General features: G+C 35.5%; 1 protein-coding gene across 5 annotated transcripts in view; it reads right to left on the bottom strand.

Moving 5' to 3' along the window:
- Positions 1-22,022, bottom strand: part of LAMA2 (laminin subunit alpha 2) — a 634,066-nt gene that overhangs the window by 177,238 nt on the left and 434,806 nt on the right. For all 5 annotated transcript variants that reach the window (XM_032862519.1, XM_032862522.1, XM_032862520.1 and 2 more), the window contains 3 exons: positions 20,019-20,143; positions 13,445-13,531; positions 10,975-11,168 (listed from right to left, as the gene is read on the bottom strand). In XM_032862519.1, coding sequence (XP_032718410.1) covers positions 10,975-11,168; positions 13,445-13,531; positions 20,019-20,143 — 406 coding nt within the window. The remainder of the gene's footprint in view (positions 1-10,974; positions 11,169-13,444; positions 13,532-20,018; positions 20,144-22,022) is intronic.

Genomic DNA, 22,022 nt, shown 5'->3' with positions numbered 1-22,022 from the left:
GTTTAAATTTCACTGATGTGAAGGACAAAAAAAATAAGGTTTCTTATAAAGCTATTTAAACGTATATAAAGCATTAATCACCAACAGAATAAGAACTTAGAGCCACTATTGTTGATGGGAAGAATGACAACTCCCTTTAAAATAAATGGTCAGAAAGTAATCCCATTATTTTATCTCTCAGTCTTTAATGTGTTATTGTACTTTTTGGTGATGCACGTCAAACGTGGTGTTTGTATTTCAAGTTTACTTCTAGATAATTAAGAAAATCAATGATTTAAAATTCAAGGACTGTTTATATTAGTGTTTATATTTGGAGCATCTATATATTATCTAGTTAAATATATCAATGTCAATAATATAACTTGAAAATAATAATAAAACTAATTTGATTGTATTAGTATACTCTAATTATCATTAAAATATATAATATTGAAAGAATGTATATGCATATAACCAATAAATGAATATGACAATGTACATGTGTATCATGTACTACATTTAATCTTTCTCTCCCCTCAACCTTGAAATTTACTTTTACTTTAATGTGATATATTTTTATTAAAGATGATAGAAATACATTGAAAAAATGGTTTAAAACCCATATTAGCATACATACCCAGTTTTCACGTTTTCTGGCACATTTTAAAAGCCAGTCTTAATACATGGAGACTAAACAATATGCTACTAGATAATGAACTGATCAATGAAGAAATCAAAGAGGAAAAAAAAAAACATACATGGAGACACATAAAAATGAAAACAGATGGTACAAAATCCTTGGAATACAGTGAAAGCAGTTCTCAGAGGGAAGTTTATTGCAATACAGGCTTACCTCTGGAAACAAGAAAAATCTCAAATAAACAACAGTTCTTTACACTGAAAAGAACTAAAAGAAGTAGAATAGAGGGAAGATGGTGGAAAGGTAGGGGACCTGCATTTATCTGGTCCCTTGAATTCAGGTAGATATCTATCAAATTATTCTGAACTCCTGTAAATTCAACCTGAGAGCTAAGAAAAGAACTGCTGCAATTCTACAATAGAAAAGCAACCACTTTTTGCAAGCAGTGTGAAACCCTTCAGGGAACAAAAGCCACATAGAGCAACCCAAAGCAGCTTACACTGAGCTTGGCTCCCTGGTAAGGGGGAGAGAGGTGCAAATCTGCCCAGGCAAAGACACCTGAGAATCAGTGCACCAGGCCTCTCCCCCGGACCAGCAGGAACATCAGGCAAATATCAAGTTTATGGATCACATGGAACTGAAAAACTCCTGTGCTAGGAAAAAGTAGTATACAGAATTTGAGATTTTTTTCTCATGAGTATTTATTCTCTCAGTTTAAATTTTTTTCTTTTTTTCTTATTTTTCCTTTCTAACTAATTTCCTTTTTTCAATTAGTTCTTTCCTTCTTTCAACTAGTTTCAACTAGCTTCTTATCAACTTTTTGTTTTTAAGTATTTTTTTAATCTTCATTTTGATATTTATTTATTTATTTATTTAAATTTTATTATTTATTTGTCAGAGATCACAAGCAGGCAGAGAGGCAGGTAGAGAGAGAGAGAGGAGGGAGCAGGCTCCCTGCTGAGCAGAGAGCCCAATGCGGGGCTTGATCCCAGGACCCTGAGATCATGACCTGAGCCGAAGGCAGAGGCTTAACCCACTGAGCCACCCAGGTGCCGCCATTTTGATATTTACATTTTATAGATATATTTTTCATTTCTGGCTTCCTTTTACTATACTCATTTTTGTATATATATAAGTTCTTCTTTCTTTACAGTTTTGGAATTTAGTGTCTTCTAACAAACAAACCAAAATACACCCAGGACCAAGTGTATCACCCTGTTTTTTCCACTTTTGAGATTATATTCTTTCCTCCCCCACCTTTTCCTTTTTCTTTGTTTTCTTTCTTACCCCCCCCCTCCCTTTTTTTTTCTTTTTTGGTTTCTGACCTCTTCAGATTTGTCTAGTGTGTTGATATAGTTTTATTTTGTTCTCTTGTTCATCTAGTCTCTGGACAAAATGACTAGAAGGAGAAATACACAACAAAGAAAGAACCAGAGGTAATATGGTCTGCCATCAATCTAATCAATATGGAGATAAATAAAATGTCAGATCTAGAATTCAGAATAAATGATTATAAAGTTACTAGCTGGGCTTAAAAAAAGCACAAAAAACACTAGAGAATCTCTTAGTGCAGAAATAAGATCTAATCAGGCCAAAATTTAAAATGCTTTTATGGAAACACAATCCAAAAATGGATGCTCTACAGCTAGGGTAAATGAGGCAGAAGAGAGAATCAGTGACATAGAAGACAAAATGATGGAAAGGAAGGAAGCTGAGGAAAAGAGAGGGAAACAACTAATGGACCATAAGGGAAGGCTTTGAGAAATCAGTGATACCATAAAGCGAAACAATATTAGAAATATTGGGGTCCCAGAGGAAGAAGAAAGGGAGAGATATATTTGACCAAATCATAACTGAGAATGTCCCTAATCTGGGGAAGGAACAGGTATTCAAGTCCAAGAGGTACAGAGAACCCCCACTCAAAATCAATAAAATAGGTCAATACCCTGACATTTAATAGAGAAGTTTGCAAATTTCAGAGATAAAGAGAAAATCCTGAAAGCAACTTGAGACAAGAGGTCCTTAAAGTATAAGGATAGGAACATTAGACTGGTAGCAGACCTATACACAGAGACCTAGCAGGCCAGAAAGGGCTGGCCTGATATATTCAGGGTATTAAATGAGAAAAACATGTAGCCCAGAATACTTTATGCAGAAAGGCTCTCATTCAGAATGGAAGGAGAGATAAAGAGTTTCCATGACAAACAGAAACTGAAAGAATTTGTGATCACAAAACCAACCGTATAAAAATATTAGAGGAGATCCTGTAAGCAAAGAGAGAGCTCTAAAGTAATACAGACCAGAAAGAAACCAAGACAATATACAGAAACAAGGACTTTACAGGCACTAAATTCCTACCTTTCAATAGTTACTCTGAAAGTAAATGGGCTAAATGCTCCAGTCAAAAGACACAAGGTATCAGACTGGATAAAAAAGCAAGACCATCCATATGCTGTCTACAAGAGACTTATTTTTGACCCAGAGACACCTCCAGATTGAAAATGAGTGTGCAGAGAACTATTTATCATGCTAATGAACATCAAAACAAAGCTGGGGTAGCAACTTTTTTTCAGTCAAATTAGATTTTAAACCAAAGATATAGTAAGGAATGAAGAGGGACACTATATCATACTTAAAAGGGCTACACAACAAGATTTAACAATTATAAAAATTTATGCTCCTAACTTGGGAACCACTAATTATATAAGCCAATTAATAACAAATTTGAAGAAATACATTGATGATAATAAAATAGTAGGGGACTTTAACAACCCATTCACTACAATGGACAGATCATCTAAGCAGATGATCAACAAGGAAACAAGGGATTTGAATAACACACTTAACCAGATAGACTTCACAGATATATACAGAGCATTCCATCCTAAAGCAACAGAATGCACATTTTTCTTGAGTGCACGTGGAACATTCTCCAAAATATTGGGTCATAAATCAGGTCTCAATTTGTACCTAAAGATTGGGATTATTCCCTGAATATTTTCAGACAACAGTGCTTTGAAACTTGAACTAAATCACAAAAGGAAATATGGAAAGAATTCAAATACACGGAGGCTAAAGAGAATCCTACTAAAGAATGAATGGGTCAACCAGGAAATTAAAGAAGAATTTAAAAAACCCATGGAAACAAATGATAATGAAAACACAACTGTTCAAAATCTGTGGGACACAGCAAAGGCAGTCCTGAGAGGAAAATATATACTGATATAAGCCTTTCTCAAGAAACAAGAAAGGTCTCAAATATACAACCTAACCCTATACCTAAAGGAGCTGGAGAAAGAACAGCAAAGAAAGCCTAAACCCAGCAGGAGAAGAGAAATCATAAAGATCAGGGCAGAAATCAATGAACTAGAAACCAAAAGAACAGTAGAACAGATCAATGAAACTAGGAGTTGGTTCTTTGAAAGAATTAATAAGATTGATAAACCACTGGCCAGACTTATCAAAAAGAAAAGAGAAAGGACCCAAACAAAATCATGAATAGAAGAGGAGAGATCACAACCAACATGGAAGAAATACAATGTAAATATATGTAAATATATGTAAAAATGTAAATATATGTAAGAACATATTATGAGCAAGTACATGCCAACAAATTAGGCAATCTGGAAGAAATGGACACATTCCTAGAGACATATAAACTATCAAACCTGAACCAGAAAGAGAAAACCTGAACAGATCCATAACCACCAAGGAAACTGAAGCTGTAATAAGAAAAAAATCTCCCAACAAACAAGAGCCCAGGGCCAGAAGGCTTCCCGGGGGAATTCTACCAAACGTTTAAAGAAGAATTAATACCTATTCTTCTGAAACTCTCCAAGAAATCAAAATGGAAGGAAAACTTCCAAGCTCTTTTTATGAGGCCAGCATTACCTTGATCTCAAGACCGACAAAAACCCTCCTAAAAAGGAGAATTACAGATCAATATTCCTGATGAACATGGATGCAAAAATTCTCACCAAAATACTAGCTAACAGGACAGTATCCAAGAATACATTTAAAGGATTATTCACCATGACCAAGTGGGATTTATTCCTGGGATGCAAGTTTGGTTCAACGTTCACAAATCAATGAATGTGATACACTAGATTAATAAAAGAAAGGAGAAGAACCATATGATCCTCTTAAGAGATGCAGAAAAAGCATTTGACAAAGTATAGCATCCTTTCTTGATTAAAACTCTTCACAGTGTAGGGATAGAGGGTACATATCTCAGTATCATCAAGGCTATGAAAAACCCACAGTGAATATCATTCTCAATGGGGAAAAACAGAGCTTTTCCCCTAAGGTCAGGAACATGGCAGGGATGTCCACTATCAACACTGCTGTTCAACATAGTACTAAAAGTTCTAGCATCAGCAATCAGGCAACAAAAGGAAATGAAAAGCATCTGCATCAGCAAAGAAGTCAAACTCTTACTCCTTATAGATGACATGATAGTCTACATGGCAGACCCAAAGACTCTACCCCCCAAATGCTAGAACTCATACAGGAATTCGGTAAAGTGTCAGGATATAAAATCAGTGCACAGAAATCAGTTGCATTTCTATATAACAACAGGGAGACAGAAGAAATAAAAATTAAGGAGTTGATCCCATTTACAATTGCCCAAAAAACCCATAAGATAGCTAGAAATAAATCTAAACAAAGAGGCAAGAGATCTGTAAGCAGAAAACTATAGAGTACTCATAAAAGAAATTAAGGAAGACACAAAGAAATGGAAAAACATTCCATGCTTATGGATTGGAAGACCAAATACTTTTAAGATGTCTATGCTACTTAGAGCAATCTACAAATCCTAGAGGAAAACACAGGCAGTAACCTCTTTGTCCTCTGCCACAGCAACTTTTTTGCTAGACATGTCTTCAAAGACAAGGTAAACAAAAGCAAAAATGAATATTGGGACTTCATCAAGATAAAAAGCTGCACAGGGACACATGGGTGGTTCAGCTGGTTAAGGGTCTGTCTTTGGCTCTGGTCATGATCCCAGGGACCTGGGATTATGCCCCGCATCATACACTCCACTCAGTGGGGAACGTTCTTCTTCTCCCTCTCTTGCTCCCCGCTGCTTGTGCTTAGTCTCTCTGTCAAAATAAATAAATAAATGAACTCTTAAAAAAACAAAAGAAAGAAAAAAGAAAACTGCATAGCAAAAGAAATTCAACAAAACTGAAACGCAACCTACAGAATGGGAGAAGATATTTCACAAATCATGTATCAAATAAAAGGCTAGTATCCAAGATCTGCGAAGAACTTATCAAACTCAACACCCAAAAAATAAATAATCCAGTCAAGAAATGGCTAAAAGACATGAACATACATTTCTCCAAAGAAGACATCCAGATGGCCAACACATGAAAAAATGCCTCACATCGCTTGTGATGAGATGTGAGATATAATGAGATATCACCTCACACCAGTTAGAATGGCTAAAATGAACAAGTGAGGAAATAAATTTTGGCAAGGTTGCAGAGAAAGGGGAACCCTCTTACACTGTTGGTGGGAATACAAGCTGATACAGCCACTCCGAAAAACAGTATGGATTTCCTCAAGAAATTAAAAGTAGAGCTACCTTATGATCCAGCAATTGCACCACTAGGTATTTACTCCAAAGATACAAATGTAGTGATCTGAAGGGACACCTACACCCCAATGTTCACAGCAGCAATGTCCACAATAGAAAAGTTTGGAAACAGTTGAGATGTCCATCAACAGATAAATGGATAAAGAAGTGTTCTATATATATCAGAAAGGACAAATGCTTACAATTTGCATCCATGTGGATGGAACTGGAGGGTATTACACTGAGTGAAATAAGTCAATCAGAGAAAGACAATCATCATATGGTTTTACTCATATGTGGAATATAAGAAACAGCACAGAAGATCAAAAGAGAAAGGAGGGAAAAATGAAAGGGATGTCCTCAGAAAGGGAGAAAAACCTGAGAGACTTTTAACTATAGAAAATAAACTGAGTGTTGCTGGAGGGGGAGGTGGGTTGGGGGATGGGGTAATTGAGTGATAGGCATGAAGGAGGGCACATGATGTGATGAGCACGGGGTGTTATATGCAACTGATGAATTATTGAACTTTATGTCTGACTAATGATGTACTATATGTTGGCTAATTGAATTTAAGTAAAGAGAAAAAAAAATGTAGCTAGAGTAATAAAACAAACAAATGTTACAAAAGATAAAAAAAAGTACTATAAAAAGAAGAAAAAACAAAGCCCAAAGGTAGTAGAAGAAAGAAAATAATAATGATTAGAACAGAAAAAAGACAAAGAAAAAACAACAGAAATAATCAATGAAATCAAGAACTAGTTCTTTGAAAAGATAAATAAAATTGATAAACTTTTAGCCAGAATCATCAAGAAAAAAAAAGAACCCAAATAAACAAAAGCAGAAATGAAGGAGGAGAAATAACAATAGACTCTGGAGAAATACAAGAAATTATAAGAGAATATTATGAAAAAGTGTATGTCAACAAATTGGATAACCTAGAAGAAACTGATAAATTCCTAGAAACATATAACCTTCCCAAACTAAATCAGGAAGAAATAGAAAATCTGATTAACTGATTACTAGTAATGAAATTGAATCTGTAATAAAAAAAACCTCCCAAAAAACAAATGTCTAAGGCCAGATGGCTTCACAGATGAATTCTACCAAACACTTAAAGAAGAGTTAATGCTTACTCGCCTCAGAGTATTAAAAAAAAATAGAAGTGAAAAGAAAACTTCCAGATTTATTCTATGAGGCCAAGATTATCCTGATACCAAAACCAAAGATACTACAAAGAAAAGGATAAAAGGCCAATATCTCTGATGAACATAGATGTAAAAATTCTCCACAAAATATTAGCAAACTAAATTAAATAATAAATTAAAAATATCATTCACCAGAAGCAAGCAGGATTTATTTCAAGTATACAAGTGTGGTTTAATATTCACAAATGAATCAGTATACTACATCACATTATAAGATAAAGGAAAAAAAACAGGATCATTCTGATAGATGTAGGAAAATCATTTGACAAATACAATATTCATTCATAATAAAAATTCTCAATAAAGTTTATTTAGAGAGAATATGCCTCAACATAATAAAAGTCATACATGAAGAACCCACAGGTTCTCATTCCCAATGGTGAAAAACTGAGAACTTTTTCCCTAATATCAGGAACAGACAAGGATGTCCATGCTCACCACTTTCATTCAGCATAGTACGGGAAGTCCTAGCTATGGCAATAAGACAAGAAGAAAACAAAAGGTAGTCATTGGTAAGAAGGGACTAAAACTGTCACTATTTGCAGATGGCATGATGCTATATACATAGAAAACCCTAAAGACTCCACCAAAAAACTTCTACAACTGATAAATAAACTCAGTAGAATTGCAGGGTACAAAATTAATATATAGAAATATGTTGCATTTCTATGCACTAATAATGAAGTGGAAGAAAGAGAAATAAGAAGACCACCTCATTCACAACTGTACCAAAAATAATAAAATACTTGGAATTAAACTTAAGGAGGTAAAAGGCCTATACTCTTAAAATCTATAAAACATTGATGAGAGAAATTTAAGGTGACACAAAGAAACATCCCATGCCTATGGATGGGAAGAATTAATACTGTTAAAATGTCTGTACAACCCAAAACAATCTACGGATTGGATGCAATTCCTATCAAAATACCAATAGCATTTTTCACGGAAATAGAACAAATGATACTAAAATTTTCATAGAACCACAAAAGACTATCCTATCAAAATACCAATAGCATTTTTCACAGAAATAGAACAAATGATACTAAAATTTTCATAGAACCACAAAAGACTCCAAATAGCCCAAGCAATCTTGAGAAGGAAGAACAAAGAGGTATCACAATCCCATATTTCTAGATATATCACAAAGCTGTAGTAACCAAAACAGTATTGTCTGGCACAAAAATAGACACATTGATCAATGCAACAGAATAAAGAATCCCAAATAAAACCCCAGGCTTATATGGTGAATTAATCAACAACAAAGGAGGCAAGACTATACAGTGGGGCAAAGACTGTATCTTCAACAAATGATGTTGGTAAAACTGGACAGCTACATGGAAGAGAATAAAACTGGACCATTTTCTTAGACCATACAAAAAATAACCAAAAAATGGATTAAAGACCTACATGTGAGACCTCAAATAATAAAAATCCTTGAGGAAAACACAGGCAGTACTTCTTTGACATTGGCTTTAGGAATATTTTATTATCTATGTCTTCTCAGGCAAGGGAAACAAAAGCAAAAATAAACTGTTGGGATTACACCAGAATAAAAAGCTTTTGCACAGCAAAGGAAACCACCAACAAAACGAAGACAGCCTACTGAAAGGGAGAAGATATTTGCAAGTGATATACCTGATAAGGAGTTAACACCCAAAATATACAAAAAACTTCTACAATTCAACATCAAAAAACCCAAATAATTTAATTAAAAATGGACAGAGGACCTGGATAGACATTTTGCCAATGAAGACCTGCAGATGACCAACAGACACATGAAAAGATGCGCAACATCACTGGTCATTAGGGAAATGAAAATCAAAACCATGATGCAATATCTATCACCTTTCACCTGTTAGAATGGCTAGAATTGAAAAAACAAGAAATAAGTGTTGGCAAGGATGTGGAGAAAAAGTAATTGTTCATTGTTGGTGAGAATGTAAATTGGTGTAACTGCTGTGGAAACAGTATGGAGTTTCCTCAAAAAATTAGAAGTAGAGATACCATACAATCCAGCAATTCCACTACTAGGTATTTAACCAAAGAAAATATAAATACTAATTCAAAAAGGTATATGCACCACTATGTTTATTGCATTATTTACAATGGCCAAGTTATGGAAGCAACTCAAATGTCCGTTGTTAGATGAATGTGTAAAGAAGATGTATATATATACAGTGGAATACTACTCAGCCATAAAGAAGAATGAAATCTTGCCATGTGCAACAACATGGATGGACCTGGAGAGCATTGCATGATATATGTAAGACAAATAATCATATAACTTCACTTGTAAGTGGAACCTAAAAAACAAAACAAAAAAATGAAAAACTAGACACTTAAATACAGAGAATAAGGTAATAACTGCCAGAAAGGAGGTGGTGGTGGTTGTGTGAAATGTGAAATAGGTTAAGAGGTACAAATTTCTAGTTATAAAATAAGTAAGTCATGGGTATAAAAAGTATAGCATCAGGAATATAGTCATTTGGTGACAGATGGTGACTACACTTATGGTGACCATTGAGAAATGTGCAGAATTGTTGAATCACTATGTTGTACACCTGAAACTAATATAACTTTGTATGTTAATTATACTTCAAATCCATCCATACACACATCCATGCTGGCCAGCCTTAGCTTTTGAGGTAACTCTTATAAAATTGGAACACAAACAAAAATTCTAATTAAAATGCTATTAAGATTAACACACACATAAGATGTGAAAACTAGAAATACTGGCATGCATAAATACACTAAAATAGGTAAGTATTAAAATCAAAGCTAATCAAATATTTTATATTTATATATTTTTAAAAAGAATTAAGACCACTAATGTAAATTCCCTCGACAAAAAAGAATGTAACAGTCCCTCCTAAATTTATAAATAACCTAATTTTAGATTAGAATTTATATAATCTAATTATATTTAACTACTGATAGTCAATGTACTTTGTATATGGCCTATGGGATTACTAAAGCCAGCAGCAGCAGTTTCAAAAAAAAAAAAAAAGCAAACTGTTTTCTGTTTATTGCACCTGTGAGTAAAAATACTTGAGTTCACTGTCACTGCTTTCAGGATCTGCAGTTCAAGAGAAAGTTATGAAGCAGTATGCCCATGGATTTCCCTACAAGCTAGGAAAGAAAAGTCAGTTGTAATTCAAGGCCTAAAGTGCCTGTCTAGCGGATTACAAATTCAGGAGGATTCTGAAAAATTGAATGAACCCAGGTCTTTAATCTGTCACAGAGCCTATGCCAACCCTGCATAAAACTACAAACTCTGAGCTGGAGAAAATAAAATAAAATATGCCTCTAGAAGCTTGGTTGTAGGTCTTCTGTGCACGGACTAAAGCATGCTGAGGATTTTCTCAGCTGTTCTGGACTCCACGGGACAGAGACAAAAACAGCAGGCAAACAGCATAAGGTAGATAGATAGTGTCAGGAAGAATGACGAGTAGCATTAGCTATTGCAGAAAAAAATAAAAATAAAAAAGAGTCAGTAGTTCTCACTGGAAACGAGACCGAAGTTGGAAAAGGGCCCCCAGAACGAATGGCGTAGTTAGTGTACGTACACACACACTCCATGCCCTCGCGTGCATGCCAATGCTTGCAGCCGTCACACTTCGTCCCTGTGGCTCCAGGGCGGCATGTGCAGAGCCCTGTGATGGGGTCACAGGGGACAGGCAGTGAGCCGTGGGGGTCACACTCACATTCTTGGCAGGAACCTCCAGGGCTGCTGGGGCTACCAGTATAGCCAGGGGCACATCTGGATTTAAACAGTGAAAAAGCAGAAGATTAATAATATCAGTTGTTGTGTTTGTGTTGTGTTGGATGGAACCAAAGTGATACCAAGAGTCGATAGATCAGGAGCCAGTACACTTTTCCTGTAAAGAATTAGCCAGTACCGATTTTACACTTTTCCAGATCAAGATGCAAAATCAAAACCATTCGGTGAGGAATAAATACATTTCTAAGCATTTTTTTGGCTGATGGAATTCAAGACATAACAACAACGACAACAACAACAACAATATTTGAGTACAAATTACTTTGTAATAGTAATGTATTAATGTAAAATCAATCTACTAACAAGAAGGAAGTTCTTACTAAGGTGTCAAATTTAGTGCTTCCTATCATCACACTGATTGTAAACTTTTGCCTGTAACAACCATTGTTAGCTTATAGTGCCATACAGAATCAGGCAATGGGCCAAATTCTGTGGGTCACTTTGTCTACCACTACTCTGGATCATAAACATTGTTTTGAAGTCTTCTTTTTTTTAAAATTATAAATAAATAAAATTATATATTGACACCTGGGCTTTCCTAGACTCATGCATTTTAAAGATCAAAATGACCAAGTAATTCAACCCACTAATTTTGAACAAAAAGAAGCTAAGTGGCAATAAACTATCAGATTTTCTACTTAATTTACTGGTCTTTCTGTCATATTATCCTCAAGGTGGAGATTCCATCTTGAAATGGGTTAATGTTATGGAAATAAATTATGTAACATTACTTTGAGATATTAGAAAGAAAATCCAACTGGATGAACCCAATATGAAATCAATTCATTGACTCTTCCACTCATTCACACATCCATTCACCTAAGTATATACCACTGTGGGTTATGTTACTGGAAACCTGGTAATAACAAGATCCTAGCAGGACCATATGCTCTGGGTTGCCCAGAATGATCCCACATTACCTGTTGTCCTAATTTAATTATTAAAACACTTCCTATCTCTCCTTAGAGTATCCTGGTTTGGACAATAAATTATATATATGGTCAGCTAACTATAATCAACACCCACAGTTTTTGTTCCAGAGACAAGCATGGGAGGAAGTTGAGAGACAGCAGGAGGCTGAAGCCAAAAATTACAAACATTAGGCAGATAATCCCGAATTATCTTCAGTGGAAATTTGCAGAGATAATTGTGAAAATTAATATATCTTGTGCTGGTTAGAAAAGGCAATGCAAAAAAAAAAAAGTTATCCTTAACTAAGCTTTTACATATTTGTGGTTTTAATTGTTATTTTATTTTCAATGTAAGATTATAAATGCTCGACCATTTAAATAAGTCTACTTAAATTATTTCTTAACATTTGCAGGTGAAAGAATTCTATTCTAAGCAGACTGAGATTGATTAAATGCTCAAAAGAGTTAATTACAAAAGAAACAAAGATAAAACATGGGGAGGGGTTTCCTACATTACAGGGACACTCAAAACATGTAAGCAATTTTAGACCTGAGCTGATGAGCTTAGGCAGGTCATAAGGTGATTCAAATGATTTAAGAAGCTCTCAGAAGTGGAACAAATTCATTTGGAAAGTTACAATAAAAATTTAACCAAGACCTTTGGTTTAATTAGCTGAATAAAAGCAATTTTTCAGGGAAATATAATTTGATCATTTATATGTTGGAGATGATGAAAGTAAAGCTGTAACAACATTTGAGAACTGCAAAAATAATTCAAGGCATTCCTATTTGATAATATATGCCCTGTTCATCTATAAGCTATATGAACTGTCAACTCCTATTGATTAAACATTAATGGATATGAAAAAAATACATTTTCTATAATCACTTTGGCTTAAGACAGTAATTGTCATTTCACTGCACCCTTCTAGTCTTTTCTATATATCTGTATTCATAGATAGTGGGAACATAGATACTTACATGCTTACATAGATAAATGTAGTATACTACTGAACATTTTTTTCATAAATTACTTCAGATAACAGCCTTGGTGTCCAGGGATGCTTTTAGTCATCATCCTTCTGGTATTTACAAGGGCATAAAATGAATATTAGCCTAACCATGAATACCAAAGCACATTTTTATATATATACATACATGTGTATATATATATGGTGGAAATAAACGACTATCTTCGGAGAAAGTTTCTACAGATATAAAAATAAAAAATAAGTGTGGAAAGCATATGAACTATTAGAGAAAATGAAAATACATTATGAAAATAATGACTACATTTCTACTGTGATCCTTTATTAGATGATCTCTAGGATCATGACTGCATACCGTTCACAGTACTGGCCTTCGTATCCCCGTGGGCAAGCGGTGCAACGGTAATCATCGAGGCCTTGCATGACACAAGAAGGGCTAAAACTGAGTTGGAAAGAAAAAAAAAATTGTAAAAAATCTTTTAACCTATTTATTTTATATATTTAAGTAATTTTGTCCATTATCCAGATGATTGGCACTTATTTGGGGGTAGTTATAAATGGCATATTTATAATTATATATACATTTCTAGTCAAGGGTAAGGTATCACAACAAAATATTACCAATAATAGTTGACAAATAAATATGATCATTTTTTAATGAATTTGCAATGCTTCACACAATGGAAACATTTTGAAAATTTAATCATTATATGAAAACCATGAAAATATTAAACATCCAGCAAGTGTCCTGTTTTTCATGAATTGAAAGAAAAATAGGAGTAGCATTCACACACATTTGTCTGATAGCAGAATAAGTATTACTGACTATTTTTCAATTAAAGAAACTGGTCCTAGGAGCTATATAATTCTTTTTTCTGAAAACTCAGCCCAAATTGCCACTAGCCCTTCAACACATGAATTGTGAATAAATATTTCACATAAAGTAAGAGTGCTTTTTCTAATTTACATATGGATTTAAAACTAAATTTATTTTAAACACAAAGGAATGTGATTTCGTGTGAGGAATGATGGGAAAGCTCTCTACATGAAAATGAATAAGATTTTCTGACAATTTTATGATCTTTTCTACTAAGTAGGTCTTATATAACTTGCCCTGTTCTTACTCTGGCACTGGTAGACCACAGCCAGCCAGGCTTTGCCAGGTTTTCTGATCATCTTTCTCTACAAACGAAACAATTAGCAAGACTTGAAAACTAACCTGTACTAACATGTAATTTTAGGTTGTTGCAAACTTCTTTCAAATGTAAGTACAGGATTCCCACTAGATAAAACTGCATAATGCATCAGAAACTTGGAAGGAAAAAAAAGAATATATTTGTTGCAAGACGGTAACACTGCGAACACTCTTTTTCTTTGTGTTGGTCTGCTAAAGAAGTTGTTGTTGACAAAGATATGTTGTGTATAGACCAGGACCACAACTCCCTATCAGTCAGGGGCCATGATGACCCTATTTTAACTGTCTTCTAGTACACGGAATCAATAGTACATGAATGAGTAATAAACTCTAACCTTTGTGAAGTACGTGAACAAATTGATCTACTACTCACAAACTCATTATCCAACAAATTTATTTTTTGCCTTCGCAAAATAGATCCACAAATGCATAATTGACACATTCTGGCAAGCTTTTAGCTCTCTCAGTTAAAGCTTGATGCTGAGAGAATCTGTACACACACATACATACGTGCGCATACACACACTCATATATCACATTTTGAACTCACATACATATATGTGTATATATGTATATCTATATATATAGGCACTTGGAAACAAGTTTTAGACATTTCAAGTGAAACTCTAGAGAGCCAACCTAATTAAATTATAATCCTTTATAGTAATATATCTGTCTCAATTACTATGCAAGAATGTTATAATTCTCCTTGAAGAGTAGATATAAACTTTTCTGAATTACGATATTATGGTATATTGAATCCTTTCCGTAAATCACATGTAAGGACTTATGAAGGAGGGCGTAGGGATTACAAGTCACTTTAAGTTAGAGTTGATTCTTTCGACTCACAACTCCCTCATCTACCCTCCATTCACATATTATGTGCAGGGCCACTCAGAAATCCTGTGCTTTTCTGTTGGCGGCCATCTTAGACATTTCCTTATGTCTGCTAACTCCAAATTTGCCTCAAGAGAGTTTCTAAGATTTGGAGTCTGCTAGTCTGTGTTGTTCCTGTGGATACTATACAGATGAAATGGCTTCCTGGATCCCACCCTCTTCTTGTTTTTATCCCAGTTCACTGGTTGTTCTTTTTCAGTCTCCTTTGCTGAATATACATCATGCCCTTGACCTCTTTATTTGCCCTACACTTCAGTCTTCAGATTTCTCCTAACCTGTCCTGCCCTCTCTCCCTCAATGATCTCATTCAGGCTTAAAACGTTTGCATCTACCCTAACAGATCTAAAACTGAGTTTCCCCCCTCTAAAACAATCCCACTGACCTTTCCATAATTTTCCCTGTCTCAGCCATGATCATTCTGTACTTCCATTTCTTTGGCCATAAGCCACCTCTGTCTCCTTTCTCTCACATTCAACATCCACTCTACCTGAAACTGCTGCTCCTGTTTCCATCGCTAACATCATTGCATATCCCTGTTCCAAGCCACCCCTTGCTATTCGAAGACTGTTAGCAGTTTGGACATTTCATTAGTCACTGGAGATTCCCTGAAACATATCTTGGTCATGCTTCTCCAGACACCATTCCTTCTGCACCAGCTGCCCTGGATCCATGTTGTCTGCCAAGCATGGGCCAGTCTCCAGGACAGTGTACTCATGTGATTTTCTCTCTGGTGGACTACTCTTTGTCCAGGCAGTCATGTGGCTCTCCCCATTACTCCCTTCATCTCTGCATAAGCCTTTGTTTATGAAGCTCTTCATGAGGCCCCTGGCTAACAGGGCACCCCAGCCACTCTCAGTTCACTGAGGCTGCTTTATTTTCTGTGGAGGCACTTTCACTGCTTGATATCACGTTATGTACCTACTGTGTTTTGCTCAACTTTATCGGAGTGTAACTGGCAAATAAAATTATAACTAAAGTGTGCATGGGATGATTTGATATACATAGATGTACAAATTAATTAATGCATCTATCACCCCTGCATAACTACCTTTTTTGGGGGGTGAGAACACAGGTTCTATTTGCTTAGCAAGTTTCAATATAAGTTTCAATATAATAAATATTATCAATGACCATATTATATATTAGATCTTTAGAACTCATTCATCTTGGGGTGCTTGGGTGGCTCAGTGGGTTAAGCCTCTGCCTTTGGCTCAGGTCATGGTCTCAGGGTCCTGGGATCGAGCCCCACATCTGGCTCTCTACTCAGCAGGGAGCCTGCTTCCCCGCCTCTTGCTGCCTGCCTCTCTGCCCACTTGTGATCTCTCTTTCTCTCTGTCAAATAAATAAATAAAATCTCAAAAAAAAAATCCTCATTCATCTTATAACTGAAGATGTGTATCCTTTTACTAGCCTTTCCCAATTTCCCCCACTCCCTACACCCTAGTAACCACCATCCAGAGTCAGTTTCTATGAGACCATATTTAAAAAAAAAATCCCCAGTGTAAATGAAACCACACAGTTTCTTGTCTTTCTCTGTCTGGCAAAAGATGGCTGGCGTGTTTGGGAAAGAACAGGGTACTCCGACGTGACATCACTGTAGAAGGGAAGAGAGGGCACTGAAGGGGAAAGGTGGTCAGACTGCAGAGGGCTCACAGTTTCTTCTACTCTGTTGAAAAGTATCTAACTTTTCCTTGAGTAGGTGGCAGAAAACCCTGAGCCACACTGCACTGTCATGGTAGTTGACAGTTTGTCATGGTAAGAAATATTGAAAAACGAATGTGTGCAAGGGAGTTAGTAATCACTAGCCATGACTTACTCCTTACTTTTCATTGGCTGCACAGATCAAAGCCACTGAAGAGGGGTATCTCAGCTTCCTCCAATAGTCAGAATTTATTTTTGTATCTTGGGAAGAAGGGCCTCTCTTCTTTGCCTTGGCTTGTCTCTCTGCTTTTTATTTTAACTCTTCCCTTCTTAGCACTCATAGGTCTTTGCTTTGTTAATTAATGTGCCAAGCTTTAGGTGGTCATATGAGTGGTCATGAAATCACTCTAGCGGGTTTGGAATAAAATTTCTTCTAATAATGTGGGAGAATGAAATTGAATAAAAGTTATAGAATATATACATATTTATAAACATATTTTATATTATATACACAGAAGTTTACATGTACCAACTTAGGATATTAAAAAACGATTTCTTACAATGGTTGCAGTTAAGAAAGTTTGAAAACCATTGAACTAGCCACTTGGATTTGGTATTTTGATTCTTAGAGGGTCCTTTCCATAAAAATGTACTTAAATTATACAAATCACAGAAAACAAAAATGAAAACACACCTTTCTATTAATCCTGCTAACCAATCAAGGTAGCACTCTTTTTCCTTCTTGAAAACTCTGAAAGCTATAAACTGCCATCCTTGTAACATAACGTCTGTTTTCCTGGATTGACCGTCAAAACTCTTCCGTGACCCTCACAGGTCATGGCTCCCCTGTGTACTCAGACTTCTCTGAGAGCAGCTGCTTTTCTCCCTGGGGGTATCCTTAGCCATGTGGTCTACATTCCCTTGCCTCCCTGACAGTTCCCATTGTGGCTCATCTTTCTTTTCTGGTTTCTCTAGTGTAGGGAATTCTGTCTTTCCTTCTTTCCACACGCTCCCCTTGGGAGACATAACCCCGGGAAATCTTATTCAATTTTAATTCATTTATTAACATATCTCTTCCTTCATCTGCCCTTCCAATTCTATTTCCATTTTCTGCAGCTATTTGCATATTTCCATTTGGACAGATCTTTCATATCAATTTTAACCTATTTGGAACATAAATTGTCTATCCTCTGGAGCAGCTCTTTCCTGGTTTCCCTATTTCGGTTAATCGCACTACCATTTTTGAGGTCAACCTGGCTAACAACCTTTGGCTTCAACTCCTGCCTGGCCCAAACTCCTCATGTCTAATTAGTTAGCACTCCTGGAGAGCTGCATTCAACAGTGCTCTCACACCTGTCCCCTCTTCTCCCTTCCTGTTACTACCGCCTATCTTTATGTTCTCATTATCTTTTGCCTAAGTTTGTGCAATAGCTTATATTAATCGCACTCTTTGCTTTTTTTCTTTGCCTGTTTTAATTCATTTTACACAGCTCTCCCCTAATAGTCTTCCTAAAGTGTGGCTCTGGCCACATTAACCTTTTTGTTTGTTTGTTCTAACTAAAAACTTGCAGTGTTTCCTCATTACAGAGAAAATTAAATAGCAATTTCTTAGATGGGTATTCAAGGATTTCTATAACATGGCCTCCATTCTCCTGTTCATTTGATCCGCTCATTTTCATCTATTTGAACTCCATGCTCCAAACTCTTACTTATTAGTTCTTAAACGTGAAGAACTGTGTTTTCTATTTTCTAAGCTTTTTTTCATGTAATTTCCTGCTATCTCCATTAGTAAAAAACTTTTAATCTACTGTTTATGATCTATTATAAATGCTACTACTTCTTTCAATATGTTCCTAAAGATTCCAACATTAAGTGTGGTATTTGTACCTTTGAAGTCCCTTTACATTTAGGTTGGCTTCTCTTAAGACACATTTTATTGTGAGCCTTTTCAACAGATGTTATGCTTCATTGTTATCAAAGAAATTATCAGTTAATTACTGAATCTTTCTAATCTAATGACTCATATTTTAATAACAATATAATAAATAACATTCTCTTGTTTAAATCTAGTCATCAGAGGGAGTTTAGGGAAAGGAAAATAGAAATAATGTTATTTTTCATATACCTACCACTTGGTGTTTGCATGAACAAAAAGAACATGTATTTTATCCCCATCTATATCCCACTTGCCTAAAAATTCACATTGACAAAAATACCTTTGATTCTCATAAGCAGAAAAAAAAAGAGGAGCTTTCAGAAGAAAGGGAGACAAATTACATGAAAATGTTTTCAGAATGTATATAAAGCCAATGATGAAGGAAAAAAAAAACTGAGTCAGCAGGGGGGAATCATCTATCTCAATTGCTTTGTGGCTCTCATATACTCAAGAAAAGGAGTCCAGGATTCTAATTCTGAACAAACTGCCCTACATTCTTTTCAAAAGTAAATTCTTAGAGGAAAAAACTGCCCTACCAGGTAGAGATTGAAGTCTATAAATCACTTATACTTTCAAGTATAGACAGACTTTGCAACAAGGCTTTTCTTCAATAGATAAACCAGTGCAGAATGTGCAGACAGCACTGCAATAAGATATTCTGGTTTTTGTTTCCCCTTATGGCTATGTTTCCATGGTACCAGGCTCAGACCATCTTAACAGAATGGGACTGTGATTCTGGGAAATATGGACTTATTTTGGAATGTAAAAATAAGTCACCCTCCTTTAGCTACTTTTTTCAATTATTTTCTTAATAATTCTTTACAAATTGTGAATTAAACACACAAAGCAAGTGGAAGGAGTCACAAAAGTCACATAATATGCTCCTAAACAATCCTTCATAGTTGAGTTTGTGTCAGAACCATATGCAAATACAAGATACTTATAAAAGTGTGTAAAATTACAAACATGTGTATATATGTATCACTTATTGCATAAACATAAATTATGTCAATATTAGTATTTACATTTTAATTAATATTATTTACTTGGGACAGTAAATATTTCCATTATTTTCTAATGGAAAAATAAGCCACAGAGCATTATGTGTTCACTTTTGTCATGTTTTTAAATTGTTTAAAAAAATGTCTATCTTAAACAGAGATTTCGTCTATATGGAAAAAAATAGTTAAATCCTAGAAGCCTGTGTGCTACACAGATGGTACTACTGTTGGGAAATTTGGTAATATTTCTTAATCTTACTTGTTGCTGGAAGAAATTAGAGGGCAAGCACATTGCTGACAGTCATTTGGCAATCCCCTGACAATTCCATAATATCCAAGAGCACATCGTTCACAGAAGTCACCAGCAGTGTGATGTTGACAATTCTGTAAAGGAAAAGAGAGAAGTTTGTTTTTATTTACTGAGAGTTAGAATGTAATTTGTCATACAGCTCTTCACCTATAAGTATGTGTTCTCCTGTGAACACATACATATCATTGAAGGAGTTCTCTCTCTCTCTCTCTCTCTCTATATATATATATATATATATATATATACTTTAGAGAGAGAGGGAGAAGGTGTGTAGGGCACAGGCCCTGATTCAGGCCTTGATCTCACAACCCTGAGATCATGACCCTGGGATCATAACCTGAGCTGAAATCAAGAGTCAGACACTTAATCAACTGGGCCACTTAGGTGCCTCTTGGTATACATAATTTTATTTATTTATTTTTATTTTTTATAAACATATAATATATTTTTATCCCCAGGGGTACAGGTCTGTGAATTGACAGGTTTACACACTTCACAGCACTCACCTTAGCACATACCCTCCCCAATGTCCATAACCCCATCCCCCTCTCCCAACCCTCCTCCCCCCAGCAACCCTCAGTTTGTTTTGTGAGATTAAGAGTCACTTATGGTTTGTCTTCCTCCCACTCCCATCTTGTTTCATTTATTCTTCTCCTACCCCCTTAACCCCCCATGTTGCATCTCTACTTCCTCATATCAGGGAGATCATATGATAGTTGTCTTTCTCCGATTGACTTATTTCATTAAGCATGATACCCTCTAGTTCCATCCACGTCGTCGCAAATGGCAAGATTTCATTTCTTTTGATGGCTGCATAGTATTCCATCATGTATATATTGGTATACATATTTTTTTAAAAGTTCTTTCATAAGAGAAACCAATACCAGGCTGTTGCAGCTATACTGACAATAAGAATTTCCTTTCTTTTTTTTCCTGTATCAATCTCTGTGTAAATTTTTTCTCTTACTGTAATCTGAGGAACATACTTCACACATTCTTTTAAATATTTTACTTATTTATTTGAGACAGAATAAGAAAGAGAGAACAGGACCGAGGAGAGGGTGAGAGGGAGAAGCAGACTCCCTGCTGAGCAGGGAGCCTGATGTGGAACTTGATCCTGGGACTCCAGGATTATGACCTTAGCCAAAGGCAGTCGCTTAACCAATGGAGGTACCCAGGTGTCCCTACTTCACACATTTCTATAATTTGTTACGTCATCTGGCCATTTATATTTCTTCTAGAATGGTGCTAGATAAGTACTAAAAGTCCTGGGACCTTGGTGAATGTCTGTCAATGGACTTTCTGAAACCAAACCAAGCACATATGTTTTAAGAGGCAACAAGAGGCAAAACAAAACAAAACAGAACAAAGGTCACCCAAGTTACTATACTAATGTTACTACTACTGATGCTATCCATCTAATTCTTGCCAGATGTAGATAACTCTTTATAAATGGAGTGGACCCACACTGAAACCAGGCATCCCAAGTCAAAATTTTCTTTTTCATGTTCGCATAGAAAGGCACTTGGGCTATGGGCTTTAAGACAGTTCCATAAGGAAATGAGAATAGTTTCAGAATACTGTGTAGTTTTGTAATTAAAGTTCTCATAAGGCAAAATTATACTTAACACATTGCAATAATTCATGCAATGAGGACTTAGGGAGAGCTATATGTCAAGCACTGAAAGGAATCAAGCAAGAGAAAAAGGTAAAATGACATCCAACTCTATACTAATTTACTTCTACTTTGGGAAAATTATTTAAAAAAATGCCAAATAAGAAACAAGGCAGCAGGAATGCAATACTGACTGTTATGTAGAGGAAATGTGATACTTGACTTGGGGAGTTGAGAAAATGGAGGAAAAAGGAGGAATATGGATTGCATTTTTGCTTGATTTTTATAACAGGGTTTGGAGTGGTTTATAAGGATGACTTCTTATAAAGAATCTCAGA

The sequence above is a fragment of the Lontra canadensis genome, unplaced genomic scaffold (assembly GCF_010015895.1).
Source record: "Lontra canadensis isolate GAN:19392208 unplaced genomic scaffold, GSC_riverotter_1.0 scaffold23, whole genome shotgun sequence".
Taxonomy (NCBI): domain Eukaryota; kingdom Metazoa; phylum Chordata; class Mammalia; order Carnivora; family Mustelidae; genus Lontra; species Lontra canadensis.
The sequence above is the reverse complement of the archived record's forward strand: the minus strand, read 5'-3'. Positions and strand labels throughout refer to the sequence as shown.